Source organism: Balaenoptera acutorostrata, chromosome 11, assembly GCF_949987535.1.
Source record: "Balaenoptera acutorostrata chromosome 11, mBalAcu1.1, whole genome shotgun sequence".
NCBI classification, from domain to species: Eukaryota; Metazoa; Chordata; class Mammalia; order Artiodactyla; family Balaenopteridae; genus Balaenoptera; species Balaenoptera acutorostrata.
The window spans coordinates 5,170,545-5,187,811 of record NC_080074.1 but is presented as its reverse complement, the minus strand read 5'-3'; the positions used below and the strand labels follow the sequence as shown (position 1 = coordinate 5,187,811).

The 17,267-nt window shown below is 42.0% G+C and overlaps 1 protein-coding gene and 1 pseudogene across 1 annotated transcript; one reads left to right on the top strand and one right to left on the bottom strand.

Annotated features, from left to right (window-relative positions):
* Positions 1-1,514: 1,514 nt before the first annotated feature.
* On the top strand, positions 1,515-2,764 carry LOC103018437 (derlin-2-like). The gene is made up of 2 exons (XM_057556734.1): positions 1,515-1,627; positions 1,733-2,764. Exons 1-2 carry the CDS (start codon positions 1,535-1,537, stop codon positions 2,357-2,359), a joined length of 720 nt encoding a protein of 239 aa, XP_057412717.1. The 5' UTR covers positions 1,515-1,534; the 3' UTR covers positions 2,360-2,764.
* A 328-nt stretch (positions 2,765-3,092) lies between these two features.
* LOC103019175 (inactive Ufm1-specific protease 1-like) lies at positions 3,093-3,510 on the bottom strand (annotated as a pseudogene).
* Positions 3,511-17,267: the final 13,757 nt, after the last annotated feature.

Genomic DNA, 17,267 nt, shown 5'->3' with positions numbered 1-17,267 from the left:
CCGTTTAACAGTTGCTCAAAGAGCTAAACATAGAGTTTCTATATAACCCAGCAATTCCACTCCTAGGCATATGCCCAAGATAATTGAAAAAACGTGTCTACATGAACATTTGTACATGAATGTTCACAGAAGCATTACTCATAATAGAGAAAAAAGGAACCAACCTGCATGTTCATCAATTGATGAATGGATCAACAAAATGTGGTATCACAGTACAATGGAATATTAATCAGCCATAAAAAGGAGTGAAACACTCTTGTCCCTCAGTGCCACGGGGGATTGGTTACAGGACCCCCCATGGATACCAAAATCTGTGGGTGCTCAAGTCCCTTATATAAAATGGCATAGTATTTGCATATAAGATATACACATCCTCCTATATACTTTAAATCATCTCTAGATTCTTATAACACTTAATACAATGTAAATGTTATATAAATAGTGATAAATACAGTGTAAACACTATCTAACTAGTTGCCATGCACAGACAATTCAAGTTTTGTTTTTTGGAACTTTCTGGAATTTTTTCAAATATTTTTGATCCACGGTTGTTTGAATCCACAAATGCAGAACCCACAAACACAGAGGGCTGACTGTACTGGTGTGTGCTACCACATGGATGAACCTTGAAGGCACTATGCTAAATGGAAGAAGTGAGACACAAGGGCTACATATTGTATGATTTTATTTATATGAAATGTCCTCAGTAGGCAAACCCACAGAGACAGAAAGTAGGGTCCTGGTTTCCAGGTTCTGGAGAGAAGGAAGAAAGGGAGAGTGACTGCTGAAGGGGACGGGGTTTCTTTTCGGAGTGATGAAAATATTCCAGAGTTAGTGTTGATGGTTGCACAACATTGTGAATATACTAAAACCCACTAAATTGTATACTTTTTACAAGGGAATTTTATAGTATGTGAATTATATCTTAAAAAAAAATTCAACTGCCATTCATGATCAAAAATCACAGAAAAATGAGCACAGAGGGGAACTTCCTCAACTTGATAGGGAGTTTCTACAAAAACCCAATAGCTAACTTTATACTTAATGGTCAAGACTGAGTGCTTTTCCCCCAAGAATGGGAACAAGGCCAGGATGTTCCCTCTCACTATTTTCATTGAACATAGTGCTGGGAGTTCTAGCCAGAGCAATGAGGAAAGGAAAAAAGGAAATAAAAGACATTCAGATTGGAAAGGAAGAAATAAAACTGTCTTTACTTGCAGTTGGCCTGATTGTCTACATAGAAAATCCCGAAGCATTTACCAAAAACAACAATAACAACTTCCTAGAACAATAAGTGAATTCAGCAAGGTCACAAGATACAGGTGAATATACAGAAATCAATTTTATTTGTATATGCTAACAGTGGACACAAGGTCAGCGAAGTTTAAAATACAATACCATATACAATCACTCAAAAATACATAGATGTATATCTAACAAAATTTGTACAGGATTCGTATGCAGAAAACAACAAAACACTGATAAAAGAAATTTTAAAAGATTAAATAGGGGGGGGCCGGCGGCGGCGGGGAAGATGGCGTACCAGAGCCTCCGGTTGGAGTACCTGCAGATCCCACCGGTCAGCCGCGCCTACACCACCGCCTGCGTCCTCACCACCGCCGCTGTGGTGAGCAGCTGCAGCGCCAGCTTCTCATTATCCGGGCTGGATATAACCGGGTCCTCGGGAAACGGGTTTGGGCCTCCGGGAAGCTCAGAGGGGTTGGTCTCAAAGCAGTTGGAATTGATCACACCTTTTCAGTTGTACTTCAATCCCGAATTAATCTTTAAACACTTTCAAATATGGAGGCTAATCACCAATTTCTTATTTTTGGGGCCAGTTGGATTCAATTTTTTATTTAACATGATTTTTCTATATCGTTACTGTCGAATGCTAGAAGAAGGCTCTTTCCGAGGTCGGACAGCAGACTTTGTATTTATGTTCCTTTTTGGTGGATTCTTAATGACTCTTTTTGGTTTGTTTGTGAGCTTAGTCTTCTTGGGCCAGGCCTTTACAATAATGCTTGTCTACGTGTGGAGCCGAAGGAACCCATATGTCCGCATGAACTTCTTCGGCCTTCTCAATTTCCAGGCCCCCTTTCTACCCTGGGTGCTCATGGGCTTTTCCTTGTTGTTGGGGAGCTCAATCATTGTGGACCTCTTGGGTATTGCAGTTGGACACATATATTTTTTCTTGGAAGATGTATTTCCCAATCAACCTGGTGGAATAAGAATTTTGAAAACACCATCTATTCTGAAGGCTATTTTTGATACACCAGATGAAGATCCAAATTACAATCCACTACCTGAGGAGCGGCCAGGAGGCTTTGCCTGGGGTGAGGGCCAGCGCCTCGGCGGCTAAAGTGGCAGTGCCAATAACGAGACCCAGCTGGGAAGGACTCAGTGACATACCCATTGGGATTCTTTTATCCTTTGTGTTGCAAAAGTATGGACACTTTTGACAGCTTGACAAGATTTTGACTCCAGAAGCACTTTATGAAATGACACACTGATTAATCCAGAAGACATTTCCAGCAGTTTGCCAGTGGTTCCTCACTACACTGGTACTGAAAGTGTAATCTCTTGGAGCCAAAAAACTGGAGACACAAATAGCCTGCTGCCTCTAAGGAACAAGTACCTGAGTACTTGAGTTGTGTGGTGACGGGCAGAGTTTTTCCTCTTCCTCCTCCTCTTTGATAGACGAGGCCGTGGTGTAAATGGAAGTTTCAGAGAGGACAAAATAAAACTGAATTCCATCTCTCTCTCACTGAAAAAAAAAAAAAAAAAAAAAAAAAAAAAAGATTAAATAGAGAAAGAGTTGCACTGTGAAATAGTTTGGAAGAATCAACACAATAAAGATGTCAATTCTCCCCAAATTGATATGCAGGTTTAATTCAGTGTCTATCAAAGCCCAAGCAAGATTTATTTTTTGTGGTGGGGGGTGGTGGTGCTGGGCCTTGCCACTTTATTGACACCAAAGATCCCAGGCTCTGCTGGGACTTCCTGGGGGTCTGACATCAGGCGGCCTCTGCCTTTGAGATGGGGTAGCTCAACGGGTACAGCGCTAGAGCCGGCTCAGTTCTGGGTCCTTAGCCTCAGTCCAGGGTGGGCAGCTGCTTTTCCAAGTTACAGCTGGTCAAGCACAGGTTGTAGAAGGAGTTGGAGTCAAAGGCTGAGCTTACCTCTCGCCAGCCCACCCACCCAGCAGCCTGTAGTTCACTGGGGTTTTTCGGATCACCCCAGCAGTGAGGGTCCAATACCAGGACGTAGGCTTCCGTGCCTGGCCCCAGCAAGGCCTTTGACCGGGCATCTGCACCCGCTCCAACCATTACAGGCCCCCCGGCCCCTGCCAACTGGGAATAGAGCCTCTCCAGTTCCCCCTGAAGCCCTGCTCCACGGGGCACGTGACATGGGCGCCCTTGGAGGCCTCCCGAAGTGGTCAAGGCAGAGGCTGGCCTCTACACAGCCGATCCATCCCCGAGAGCCCCAGAGCCCGGGGGGCTTGTCGCCCATGTCCTCCAGGGCCGCCTGCACTACAGCCAGTTCGGGTACGGCCGCCGGCCGTTCCTCTGGCCACGAGCACAGCGTTTGAGGAGTGCGGGAGCCGCGGCCCCAGCCCGGGTCGTCCACGCCGTCGCATCCGTAATGGTAGTAAATGTAATGGCCCGAGAGGAGGGCCAGGCGAGCGCGGCCGCGGCCGGGCGGGGCCAGGCCCAGGGGGACGTCCTTCAGCGGCTCCGGGGCGGTGGGCGCGAGGGGCGGTCGCCGGGACGGGCAGATGCCTCCTCCAGGCGGCGCGGGGCGAACTCTGGGCTCTAGCGCTTCCTTTCGGCCCCGAGTCTTGGGCGAACTGCGGGCAGGAGAACGGGCCCTGGGATCGCTCTCGCTCGACCCCAGGCAGCAGCGCGGGAGCCAAGATTTTTTGTAGATATACAGGAGATTATTCTAAAATATACACGGAAAGGCAAAGGAACTAGCTAAAGGAAATAGCTAAAACAATTTTGAAAAAGAATTATAAAGTGAGAGATATCAGTCTGCCTGTTCAAGACTTGTAATATAGCTACAGTAATTAAGACGGTATTATATTGGTGGAGGGATAGACATATAGATCAATGGAACAGAATAGAGAACCCAGAAATAGACCCAAACAAATATGTCCAATTGATTTTTGACAAAGATGCAAAAGCAACCCAATGGAGGAAAGATAGCTTTTTCAACAAATGGTGTTGGAGTAATTGAACATTCATAGGTTTTAAAAAAAAAAAACAAACTTAATCTGTCTCACATCTTCTGCAAAAATTATCTCAAAATGGATCACAGACTTAAATGTAAAATATAAAACTATAAAACTTTAAATAGATAAAATCTTTGCAGTGTAGGGCTAGGCAAAGAAATCTTCGATTTGACACCAAAAGCATGATCCATAAAAGGGAAAATTGGTAAATTGGACTCCATTACAATTTAAAACTTTTGCTCTGTGAAGAACTCTGTTAAGAGTATGAAAATACAAACCAGAGATTGGGAGAAAATGGCCTACAAAAGACTGGTATCCAAAACATAAAGAACTCTCAAAACTCAACAGTAAAACAACAAACAATCCAATTAGAAAATGGGCCAAATATGTGATGAAGAGACATTTCACCCAAGAGGCTATACAGATGGCATATAAACACATGAAAAAATGTTTACCATCATTAGCCATTAGGGAAATGAAAATTAAAACCATAAAGAGATACCATTACACACATAGGAATGGCTAAAATAAAAAATAGTAACAGCACCAAATGTCAGTAAGGATGCAGATAACCTGGATATATTGCTGATAGGAATGCAAACCTGCCCAGCCACTCTGGAAAACAGTGTGACAATTCCTTTTCAAAACTAAGAGTGCAACAGCCATACAACCCAGCGATTGCACGGCAGACACTTCTCCCAGAGAAATGAAAACGTCAGGAGGCATTGAGGTGGAAGGGAAGTGGGTGTGGCTATAAAAGGGCAACAGGAGGATCTTCTGTTTCTTGACTCTATCAAGGTCAGTATCTTGGTTGTGATGGTGCACCATGAGTTTGTAAGATGTTACCATTGCGGGGAATGGAGTAAAGGGTACACAGTTATCTCTGTATTGTTTGTTACACATGCATGTGAAGTGGGCTTTGCTAGGGAGGACATCACTGAGAGTGGAGCTGGGGGGACGTTTTCCATACTTTCAAGTGGAATATCCAGCTGGCTCTTGATGTGATCTTGGAGTTCTGGGGAAAGGTCCATTGGAAAGTTATTTATAGACAGATGGTGGTTAAGACCAGGAAGAGAGTGTAAACAAAAAGTAGCAAAGGGTTGAGAGCTGTGCAGTCCATGGTTTAGAGGTCTAGGAAATGAGGAGGACCTGCTGAAGAGTGGCCAGAAGGGAAGAAGGAAAGCGTGGAACTCAGAAGCCAAGAATAGGCTTCAGGGAGGAGGAAGGGTGGCCACCATGTCAAAGTCTTCTCATGCGTATGGTCATCGTTCAAACTGGGATGCTTTTGAGAGCTAAACAAGTTGATAAGATAATTAAACTAATGCATTTTCTGAAACATTGTTTATGGCCCAATGAATTAGTTTATTATATTGTTCTATGGCCATGTCACAGATATTTTTCTGAAGAATGCTCTTTTTTTCAATATGGTCTTATTATTCTTTGTTTTGTCATAAAATCGCTTGCAGTCTTACTCAAAGTTGCATTCTGTGATGATAAATTTAAATCTGTTGATATTTTCCACCAACTCTTCTTTGTAGACTAGATTCTAATTGAGAAAGTCCTCTTCCTATGGGTACTAAGGTACCAGGTAAACTCAGAAAAACTTTAGTAAATGGAAGATATTCTCAATTCTATTTTTTTAAATAAATTTATTTGTTTGTTTACTTGTTTATTTATTTATTTTTGGCTGTGTTGGGTCTTCATTGCTGCTTGCGGGCTTTCTCTAGTTGCGGCGAGCGGGGGCTACTCTTCGTAGCGGTGCGCAGACTTCTCATTGCGGTGGCTTCTCTTGTTGTGGAGCACCGGCTCTAGGCGCACGGGCTTCAGCAGTTGTGGCTCGCGGGCTCTAGAGCTCAGGCTCAGTAGCCGTGGCGCACAGGCTTAGTTGCTCTGCGGCATGTGGGATCTCCCCAGACCAGGGCTCGAACCCGTGTCCCCTGCATTGGCAGGCGGATTCTTAACCACTGTGCCACCAGGGAAGTCCCTCAATTCTATTTTTTAATTGAATGTATAAATACTCCAGCTCAAATAGCTCCATAGGTTGTCATTTTGACTCAATTTTGACAGAATAGGCTACCGTTCTATGACAAATATTTTCATAAGCCAAAACATGTTCCCTCAAATTTTGTTTATTATTCTTTTCAGTGTTTCATCAAATTTAAAGACTGCAAAATTGTAGGCCTTCTTGATTTCCTCCCATTCCAGTACAGAATATAAATTTATCCAATTAAAACTAGGAATCTCACCAAAAGATTCTTCCCACATGTTGACATATTCCAAAAACAATTATGGAATGTGAAAATCAGAACTTGAACACATTGGAATGCTCAGCATTTAATTTCTTCAGCTCCTCCCTTGCTTTTGTAGAGATGAATTTCAATGTTTCCCTGTTGGCAAGGATTGTTTCTAATAATTACAATTCGCTAAAGTTTCAAAGCTCAAAATTCTTGACACCCATTTAATGAATACTTTGATTAAAGATCTCCAACAGATTCTGAACACAATGTAACAAAAAATTAGAAGACTCCTTTACAGAAAGTTCAATCCCATTCTAAGGCACTAGGTTGATGTACAAAGTAGGTCTTCTAAGGCACCAACATTTCAAGGATCTGATTAATGACCACAGAAAACCCAGAAAGGAAACACCAGGAGCCTGTAGTCTGTTTTTGTATCCAATACTAACTTTCTCACAAAAATTTTTGTAGCCTAATTTCTCTAATGGTATGTATGAAAATACTTCTCATTGTTGATGGATAAAATATCACAGATTATTTGGGTGCAACTAAGAATAACATGTTCACTGCAACCAATCCCAAGTACATCCATGCTCCACTGGCTTTTTAGTTTAGTGAAAACATGGCTTTTTCTCAGGACACTGTTATAAATCATCTGTTATCAAACTCTCCTCATTTACCTGGATTGAGTGTGTCTTTTGTTTTCTGCTTAGACCCAGGTTGATACTAATCCCTTCAGAAAACATCTTGGCATGTATCAGGAAAGGTGAAAATGGACGGAGCAAAAGTCCTGCCCCCAAATCTCATGCACAAGTGCTGTGGGAACCCTGTGTAAGACTGTTCGTAGCGGTGATGTTTATAACAGCAAAAGAACTGGAAATAACGCAAAAGCTCATCAACCGTAGGTTGGAAAAATAAAGTGGAATAATGTTTAGTAGTGAGTCTCAAATTTTACCGTACATCGGAATCTCCTGGGAGGGTTTACCCCACCCCCAGAGTTTCTGATTCATTCAATAGGTCTGGGATGGACCCAAGAATTTGCATTTCTAACAAGGCTTCCGGTGACACTGATGGAGCTGCTCTGGGGACCCACTTTGAGAAATGCTCCTGCAGAGCACTGAAAATCAATGAGCTACTCCTACAAGGATGAGTCTTCCAAACATCGTGATGAGTGAAAGAAGACATAAAGAATGTGTATCATATAATCTCTTTATACAAAGTTCAAAACCAGGAAAGACTAAACTTTATTTCTTATGGGTACATACTAGGTGGTAAGTGTGTTAAGAAAAATGAGACAATTACTACTACAAACTTCAGGATAATAACACCCCAAGGCAGGGAGAGGGTCCATCACGAGGAAGAGATAACGTGCCTAGTCTTCTAGATTACAGGCAACAGAGGGGTTCTCAACCCAAGTAGTAATCACACAGACGTTTCCTTTCATAGTCACTTAATAAAGCACACACTTGTGTTTTGTGTGCTTTGTATGTGCATTATATTTCTCAACACAAAGTTTTAAAAAAGAGAAGGGAACCTGGGCAGAGAGAAAATTGGAGGAGGGAGATTGGCTAAGAGATAGTGGGTGTGGACACACCTCATGCCATGAGTTTTATTGTGCAAGGGAAGGGGAGAGTGGGCAGTAGCCGGGGAAGGGAGAGACAGCGGGCTCAAGAACCACTTTATAAGATGGGAAAATAGCATGATGTTTGTATGCTGATGTGACTAAGGAAAAATTGATGAAGCAAGAGAAAGATGGTAGAATGGCCAGAATGAGGATGTGGAGTGGGGGAGGGACCTCAGTAAGGAGAAAGATCTAGAGGCAGTGGGGGAGGAGCTGGTCCACCAGGAGCACGGGAAGTTTTCCACAGTCACAGGAGAGAAGCAGAGGTGTGGGATGTGGGCAGGTGAGGTGGCAGGAGCTTATGGCATATCTCCTCTTGTTGCTTCTATTTTCCTGGTGAAAGAAGGAGTGTGTGAGCTTGCTCAGGTCACCAGAATAAGGTACCACATGATCAGATGGCTCAAAGAACAGAAATTCATTGTGCTGGAGACCGCAAGTGTGAGATCCAGGTGTCTGCAGGGTTGATTCCTTCCAAGGCCTCTCTCCTAAGCTTCTATAGATGGTTTCACTCGGCCTGTCTGTGTCCCAATCTCCTCTTCTCATAAGGACACCATTCATATTGGATGAGGGCCCATCCATATGACCTCATTTAACCTTAGTCACCTCTTTGAAGACACTGTCTCCAAATGCAGTCACATTCTGAGGTCCTAGGGGTTAGTATTTCAACACACAAATTTGGGGGGGGGGTGTGACACACAATTCAGCCCCTAACAAGAAGGAAGGTCATTAGCTGAGAGGGATGAAGAGGTGAAGAGGAGGAGATGAAGATCTGAGGAAGAGAAGCAAGTGCAGAACCGTGTTCTAGGACAGTCAGAGAATGACGGTCTGGGTGAGCGGAGGGTGGTTGCTGCACAGCGTTAAGTGCCCTTTGGAGGGTGGTGATCCCGATCAATTTCCCTTTCCTTTACATTCTCTCATTTAATTTGTTCTCATCAGTTTTCATCTTTCTTCTTGTGGAGTTATGGTGAAGAGGGAGAAGGCAAATACCACAATTCCATCTGTGTGGGATAAAGAACAGGATTTTTTGAGGAATCTCTCAAGTCCAAGGCTGGTAAGAAAAGACTCACGGTGCCTGGTACTCTCGTAACCTCACAGGGGCTCTATCAGCCCTGAGCTGGGCTGCTGGACATGCCATGGATTACATTTTATGGGAGGCATGATCCCTGCCCGCTTCTCCATCTTTCTGTAGTCAGACATGAGAAACCAGTATGGCTGCAGAGAATGCACTCTTGGGGCTTAGGCAGCAAGAAGCCCAGAGTAAACATTATCTATGCAGGGGATTGCCTTGGAATGCTAGCTGCTAGCCTTGGGGATCAAGTGAGGTGTTGGATTTGTGCTTCTGGAAGGAGAGCTCCTGCCCACAGGAACATCTGTTGTAGATCACACAAATGTCCAGAGCCATTTGCTAGACAATCCTGTTTGTCCCTCCACATAAGATAAGCATTTGAGGCTATAAATTTCCCTCTAAATACTATTTTAACTGCATCCCTCAAGTTTTGATATTTAGTATTTTGTCTTCATTCAATTATTTTATAAGTTTCATTATGGTTCAATCTTTGACCCATGAATTATGTGGAAGTATATTTTTTATTTCCAAACCTAGATCTTTTCTAATTATCTAGAGATTATTTATTCAAACTTAAAGGCATTGTGATCAGAGAATGATCCAGTTCATGGTCCATTTTCATAAATGCCCAAGTGTGCTTGAAAAGAATTTGTATTCTACAGTTGTCTATACAGTTATATATATGTCTACAGTCATATATACAGTTATATATAATATGAAACTTTATATAATGTTTAGTGATTTTATTATTTAACTATTCTCTACTTTTCCTAAATTTTCATCTGCTTAATCTAACAATTGCTGAGAGAGGTATCTTAAAAGTTCCCAACATTGGTGAATTTATCTCTTTGTAATTTTGTCAATTGTTGTTTTATATGTTTTGTTGGTCTATTATTAAGTACATACAATATTTTAATTGTTATATATTCCTAGTTAATTGAGCTGTTTATCATTATAAGTGGCACTTTTAATCTCCAGTAAAATGTTTTACATTAAAATCAATTGGTCTTGTATCGCTACACCTATAAGCTTTCTTTTAGTGAGTGGCGTTCCATTTTTTTATGCCCTTATGTCTTAGGTATATCTATTGTTAATAGCACGTAGCTAGATTTTTTTAAAATCCAATATGACAATCTTTATCTTTTAACTGTAGAGTTTACAAGTTTATTTTATTTGTATCTATCATAATTATAGTTCTATTTGGATTCATTTCTGTCAACACATTAGGTGCTTTCAAATTGTCCCACCAATTCTGCCTTTTTCTATCCTTCCTTGATTTCTTTTGGATTAAGTTCTTTTTCCTCTTTCCATTTTCTCCCTTTATTAATTTGGAAGTTATATTCCTATTTTTCTTCCTTCAGTCATTACTCTAGTAATTTTAATAAGGAATTCTGAGATTCATTGCAAGCTTTACTCTTTATTTTAAGCAACACAAAAACCTAAACCATTTTAACTATGATCACTCCTTTTCTGATCTATATTATTAATGGATAATGTAAACTCATACAAAATTTACAACCCCATGAAATGTTGTTTTTCTACATAATCAATTTTGCCCAAATATTCACCACTGTGAATATTGCTTCTTATGCATCTGGCCTTCCATTAAAAAGCACTTTCTTCTGCTTGAATTCTCTCTAATGAAGGCCCATGGGGGCAAATCCTTGCAGTTTTTTGAATGTTTGAAGATGCCTTTATTTTATCTTCATTCTTAAATGGCATTTTTGCTTGAGAGATAGTTCATTTCTTCCTGCATGTTGAAGGTATTTTCCGCTGTCTTCAGACCATGATTTGTGCTAGTGAGAACCAGCCATTCTTCTCATTGTCCCCTGCTCCCTCCCTCTCTCTCCCCCTCCCTCCAGTTTTCCCACTTTGAGTGTGAATTTCTCGTACCTCTTCTGTTTGGAATTGATTGGGTTTCCTGATTTCAAGGATTGATCTCTCACATTAGTTCTGGAAATTTGTCAATAAACATCCCAAGTATTGCTCAGCCAGATACGCTCACTACACTTCTGGAACACAGCGACCAGGCTATTATTCCTTCTCAGTCTGTGATCTCTGTACATTATCTATGTTTCTCAGTCTACTTCATATTTCTGTCACTTTGTCCCACTGCACTGTGTTCTGGATAATTTTTTCAGGTATACTTCAAGTTCATTAATTCTTTTTACTTTTCCCTGCTGTATTGAAGGCTGTGGCATATTTATTTCTATACACTATGCAAAAATCAATTGTACATAGATTAAAGATCTAAGAGTGAGTAGCAAAATTCTGAAATCTTTAGAAGAAAATGTAGAAGTACATCATTTTTACCATAGGGTTAGGAAGCATCCCCTAAACGAGGCACTAAAACTCAAGCTACAGGAAGGGGATTGATAAATTCAGTTCATCAAAATGATGAACTTCTTTGCACTCCTGCACATACACACACACACACACGCACGCACACACAACATAAAATGAAGGCCAGCCAGAGTGAAGATGAGAAAAGATAATTGCATAAGTTATAACCAGGAAAGATTAGCATACAGAATGTATGGAGAATGCCCACCAATCAATAAGAAAAAGAAAATCGTTCAACAGAAAAATGAGGAAAGATAGTGAAGAGGCGGTTCTTAGACGGGGAAACCCAAAGGCCAGTAAAGAGATAAAGAAATGTTCAACCTCACTAGTGTCGATGAAAAATTAATCAGTTGATCTAAGAAAGAAATAGAAATGTTTATTTGAGCCAAATTGAGGATTATAACCCAGGAGCAGCATCCAGAAAGCGCTGAGAACTGTCTGCCCCTTAGAAGTTAAGACACAGGTAAGTTTTGTGAGACAGAAGGCTGAACGTTAAATGAAGTGTTATTTTTTTTTATGAATCTTGATGATGATTTCAAGCACATATATATTGTTATTACTAAATTATACCACAAACATGTTGCACATTCTTTTCAGAATATATTTGATGATAAAACTTTTAAGAAGTAATTAAGGTTGGAAACAGCATAACTTGTATATGTTTGTTTGTCCTGTAATGTGGCAATCTGAGTTTTGTTTTTGTTATTAATTTTTATTGGAGTATAATTGCTTTACAATGTTGTGTTAGTTTCTGCTGTACAGCAAAGTGAATCAGCTATACGTGTACATATATATCCCCTCTTTATTGGATTTCCTTCCCATTTGGGATGGACATATACACATTACTGTGTATAAAATAGACAACTAATGAGAACCTACTGTACAGCACAGGGAACTCTACTCAATGTTCTGTGGTAACTTAAATGACATATTATTGACCGTTGACACGATCCAGATCTAAGCATCCTCATGGCCCCTTACAAGATCAAGATCAAGAAGGAATGTTATTTTTTTAATATAAATTTATTTATTTATTCCCTTCACCACCAGGGAAGCCCAGGAATGTTATCTTTTAAGGAGTTGTCTTGTTGATTCTGGGAGAATGTTGCTTTTCATGATTGAGCATATATTTCTGCTGATGGGGAGGTCTGGTCGATGCCTAATGCAGATACACAATGCACAGTGTGGGGAGAGAGGAGGCCAAAGGGTGGAGAAAATTTTTTTATGTTTAATTTGTTCTTGTCTTGCCATAAAATATGAATTTTATTTCATACTAGCAATCAAGAAAATGGAAGTTAAATCCACAATGGATCGCCATATTTTTGTACCATCTCTATGTGTTCCTTTGTGGTCCTCTATTCAATGCTTTTGCTTTTATCTGTTTTATATGAACCTAGATTAAAGAATCAAGGCTTAGACTTCCCTTGTGACGCAGTAAGAATCCGCCTGCCAATGCAGCGGACATGGGTTTGAGCCCTGGTCCGGGAAGATCCCACATGCCGCAGAGCAACTAAGCCCGTGCACCACAACTACTGAGCCTGCGCTCTAGAGCCCGCGAGCCACAACTGCTGAACCTGAGTGCCACGAACCCGTGCTCCGCAGCAAGAGAAACCACCGCAATAAAAAGCCCGCACACCACAACGAAGAGTAGCCCCAGCTCACCACAACTAGAGAAAGCCCATGCGCAGCAGTGAAGGCCCAACACTGCCAGAAATAAATAAATAAAATAAATAAATTTATAAAAAAAAAAGAATCAAGTCTTTGTACAATGATTCCTTCCCAAACACAGCAACACTTGTCCCCTATGAGATTCCTGCTTCCGCAAGACATGGATTCCTGCCTGATTTTTTTATATTTACGTTCAAATCTATAAATAGTACCCTTATGTTGTTATTGATTACTTAGATTTAGGGATTAGCTATCAAGGTCCTATTATGGAAGATGATGATTCAGTTTCCTGTCGTGGCTGCAAACCCCACACAATCTTCTCTCTCTCTGTCTCTCTGGCTCTGTCTCTCTCTCTCTCTCTCTCTCTCTCTCTCCACACACACACACACACACACACACACACACACACACACAAGCTTCCTCTCTTCCTCCCGTTCATACCGTGATTGTGGTTAGATCAATATGCTCACGTCCATTTTCCTTCCTGCTTCCCAGATCTTATTTCCATTGTTTCTTCTCCTTTTCTCTTTGTCCTCATGGATTAATATCTCTTAAAAATCCACATTTGTTAAAGCCATGCTAGTGGGTTTGAAGAAGGAAGATAAGAAATAGTGTGTGTTTCATAAACCACGTTCAGCATCTTAATTTCTATCCTAATGTCTTCACCTATTTTCATCTTGTTTACTGTAGGCACAATGTTTCCATCGTCCTGAAGCACGTACTCTTTCAAACGTTTCCAAAATGAGTGAATTCATCTTACAATCGGTGTCAAATATCCGCCCCGTCCCCAGGCCTAGGGTGGGGCATAGGATGACCACTGTCCCACTTTCCCCAGGACTGAGGAGGTCCTGGGATGTGGGACTTTCCATTTTAAAACCCAATGAAAAAAAAAAAAAAAAAAAAAAAAAACCCAATGAGTCCATCCCCCTGCTCAGAGGTGACCTGTTTGCAGAGGCCCGAGCTGTGACCTCAGCCTGTCCTTGTCACCTAGTTCATCTGTGGACACTGGTATCACCACAAGCATTTCACTTTGAACCTAAATGTGCACACCTGATTTCTCTTTAATTTTTTTTTAATAAATGAAAGTAAAAACCTTCTGTTTCTTCTCTCCACACTCTAAAGGGAAACTCTGCTTCCTTCTGTGCTTCTCAATACTCTGACCTCCAAATGTGTGGGGTTTTTGCTCCACACCAAACAGTTCTCCAATTCTCTGCAGACACTGGCTAGGTGCCCTACAATTTAACCCAACTCTGACACTCTCTACCCAGAGTTAGCACAGACCCCACAGGTTAAGGGCTCAGTCCCACAAGACTGCCCCACCCCCACCCCAAGATGTCCCAGGCTGTCACCTGTGCTTCTGACGGACTCACTATAAATTGGAGGTTCGCATGACTCCTTCCTCAGGTTTGAGAATTTGCTAGTGGGGCTCACAGGACTCAGTAAGCAGTTTACTTACTAGATTACTGGCGTATGATAAAGGATACACTTTAGGAACAGCCGACGGCAGAGGTGCACAGGGCGAGGTGGGGATGAAGGGGCACGGAGCTCCCCTGCCCTCTCTGGGGGCACCATCCCCCCAACACCTCCATCCATCCAGCATCCTGGAAGCCCATACTATAGGGATTCTTATGGAGGCTTCATCACATAGCCATGATTGATTAAATCATTAGCCATTGGTGATTAACCCAAGCTTCAATCCGTCTCCCCTTCCTGAGAGTCAAAGGCAGTGGAAAGAGGCTGAAAGTTCCAACCCTCTGACCACCAGCCCCCATTATTAGGGACTTTCCAAAAGTCACCTTATTAACATAAACTCAAGTGTGGTCGAAAGGAGCTTCTTATGAATAATGAAAGACACTCTTTTCACTTTTAACACTCTTATCATTTAGGAAATACCAAGAGTTTTAGGAGCTCTGTGCTAGGAAATGGTATGAAGACTAAATATATATTTCTTATTATAAATCACAACATTACACTAGGACAAGATGATGAAGCATTAAAAACAAAAGTTCCCTCCTAGTCGGTTCCTCCATGTTGCCTGGAAGAATCATGAATCATCCTTATAGAAATAAAGCCTGATGCAGAGTGATCCGCATGGTCAGCTGCTCAATCACAAGTCAAGGCTGCACTTTGGTGGGTTTCTTTTGTGTCTTTTAATTTGAGACTTATATTTGAAACCGTGTTGGTATTTGTATCAGTCAGCTATAGTCATAATAATGCTGCATAACAAACTGCTCCAAAACTCCATGGCTTAAACACCATTTTATTTTCTCTCATGTGCCTGTGACTGGTGGGAGGTCAGCTGGCAATGACTGGGCTGGGCCTGACCCTAAGCTGCAGGTTGAATGCAGGTGTGCCCCTCATGTGTTCATTCAGGGGTGCAGGCTAAAGAGGCAGCAGCTACCCAAGGGGAGGCTCTGCTCATGGGATGGCAGAATCTCCAAAGTAACACACTTCACAAGCACATTCAAGCCTTTGCTGCAGCACATCCACTAATATCCTTTTGACCAAAACAGTTCCACCACTAAGCCTCAGGTCAAGGAGCAGAGAATTAGGATCACTCACTACAGAGCCAAAGCAAGTCACATGATCAGCTCAGCATCAATGAGGCAGAGAAGTATCCTCACCCACAGGGTTGGGGCAGGGGGTGAAGATTCTGGAACAGTAATCTAATCTATCTCAGCATCTTTATACTCACAGCCTGTCTCTCTTAATTGGCAAACCCATAGACCTGCAGGAACGCTTCAGTTTCAATTATTCAAGACAATGTTTGCCTCTGTCTTTGAGCTACTTCCCCTACTTGCCCCCAAAAATGAATTTTGCCGTTACTTCTTAGAATATATTTTGTGTCACACCATCCCAAACACACCCTTCAAATTCTGTGAATTTATCCCTGAGCTGCAATAACAGACAAAAAGATTGAAAGTTAATTCTGTGTATAAGTCCCATTCTTCTCACACACCTGTCAACGCATTAAAGACAGAAGACACTGCCAAATCTCTCAGAAGAGATTCCAGGCGTTCCAAGGCTTCGAGAGGTTCTGGTGACCAATTCATTTCTCAAAAGGAAGATCACTCAGGAGCCAAATATCCCTCTGTCGATAGCTTCCAGCTACCTTTCAGAAGAAGCTGTTTTAACTCCTAGTGATAAGTCATTCAATTAAGGGGGAAAATGAAACTCTGCTCCCACTCCAAACCCTAGGAATCCTTGGTGCAGCACAGACTCAAACCAGCCATTCTGAAAGTGAGGAAGAGGTCAGATCACAAACACAGGATTTGGGAAGCAACAATGTGCTGTGATATGCCACCATGACAGCCAAGTGTGATTCAGAAGAAATGTTAGCCTCCAATTTTAATGGTGGTAAGGAGAAAGCAATTCAGAAATTGGGATAGGATGGTGTGGGTGGGGTATGAACTGGTCAGCGAGTTGTTTTTTTCAACTCTTTCATTTATAGTCGTATTTGTGATTTTCCTGAAAAGCTACTATAAAATCAATGGAGCACCTTATGCTTGGGGCCACCATAGGGACAAGGAAATAGAATTTGTGTGTCACCTCAAATCTTTTGCGGAAGAAGCCTGAGGGTAGATGGAGGGATGGACAGTTCCAGGTGCCCTGTGTGTCATCAGGAATGCCTGGTTAGGGTGGGTGGCCAGGAAGGTCTCCGGGGAGGAAATGTGCCAGCTAAGAGGGGCGTGGTAAGGAGTCAGCAACATGAAGAAAGGGCAAGAACATCTGGGCAGAGGAAGCAGGTGATGCAAACCAAGTAAGGAGGTTGGGCTTTATTAGAAGGGAAATGGGAAGCCTTTGGGGTTTTCAGCTAAGACAGTGACGATGGGAACCCCTCGGACCAGGAGGCGGGCATTTCTCAGACGCAGGCACCAGCCCACCCTCGACATCCATGGACCAGCTCTCAGCTCACTATTCAATGAGCTACTCAAAGTTCATTTATAATAAAAACCTCAAGTGCTTGATTTAGCCCCAGGGAATGTGGTTCTGTTTATGTTTTTCTAGAATAGTGTGTACAGAACACATAGGAGGCTGTCTTAGTTTGGGCTCTTCAGAAGCACACTGCACACTGGTTGAGGCCTGACTGGCAGATTCAGCCAG

Bases quoted from the DNA above. Each gene is read 5' to 3' on its own strand.
- LOC103018437 (XM_057556734.1), top strand. From the start codon at position 1,535: ATGGCGTACCAGAGCCTCCGGTTGGAGTACCTGCAGATCCCACCGGTC. The intron at 1,628-1,732 runs GTGAGCAGCTGC...TTGGTCTCAAAG, and splicing joins TCCTCACCACCGCCGCTGTG to CAGTTGGAATTGATCACACC.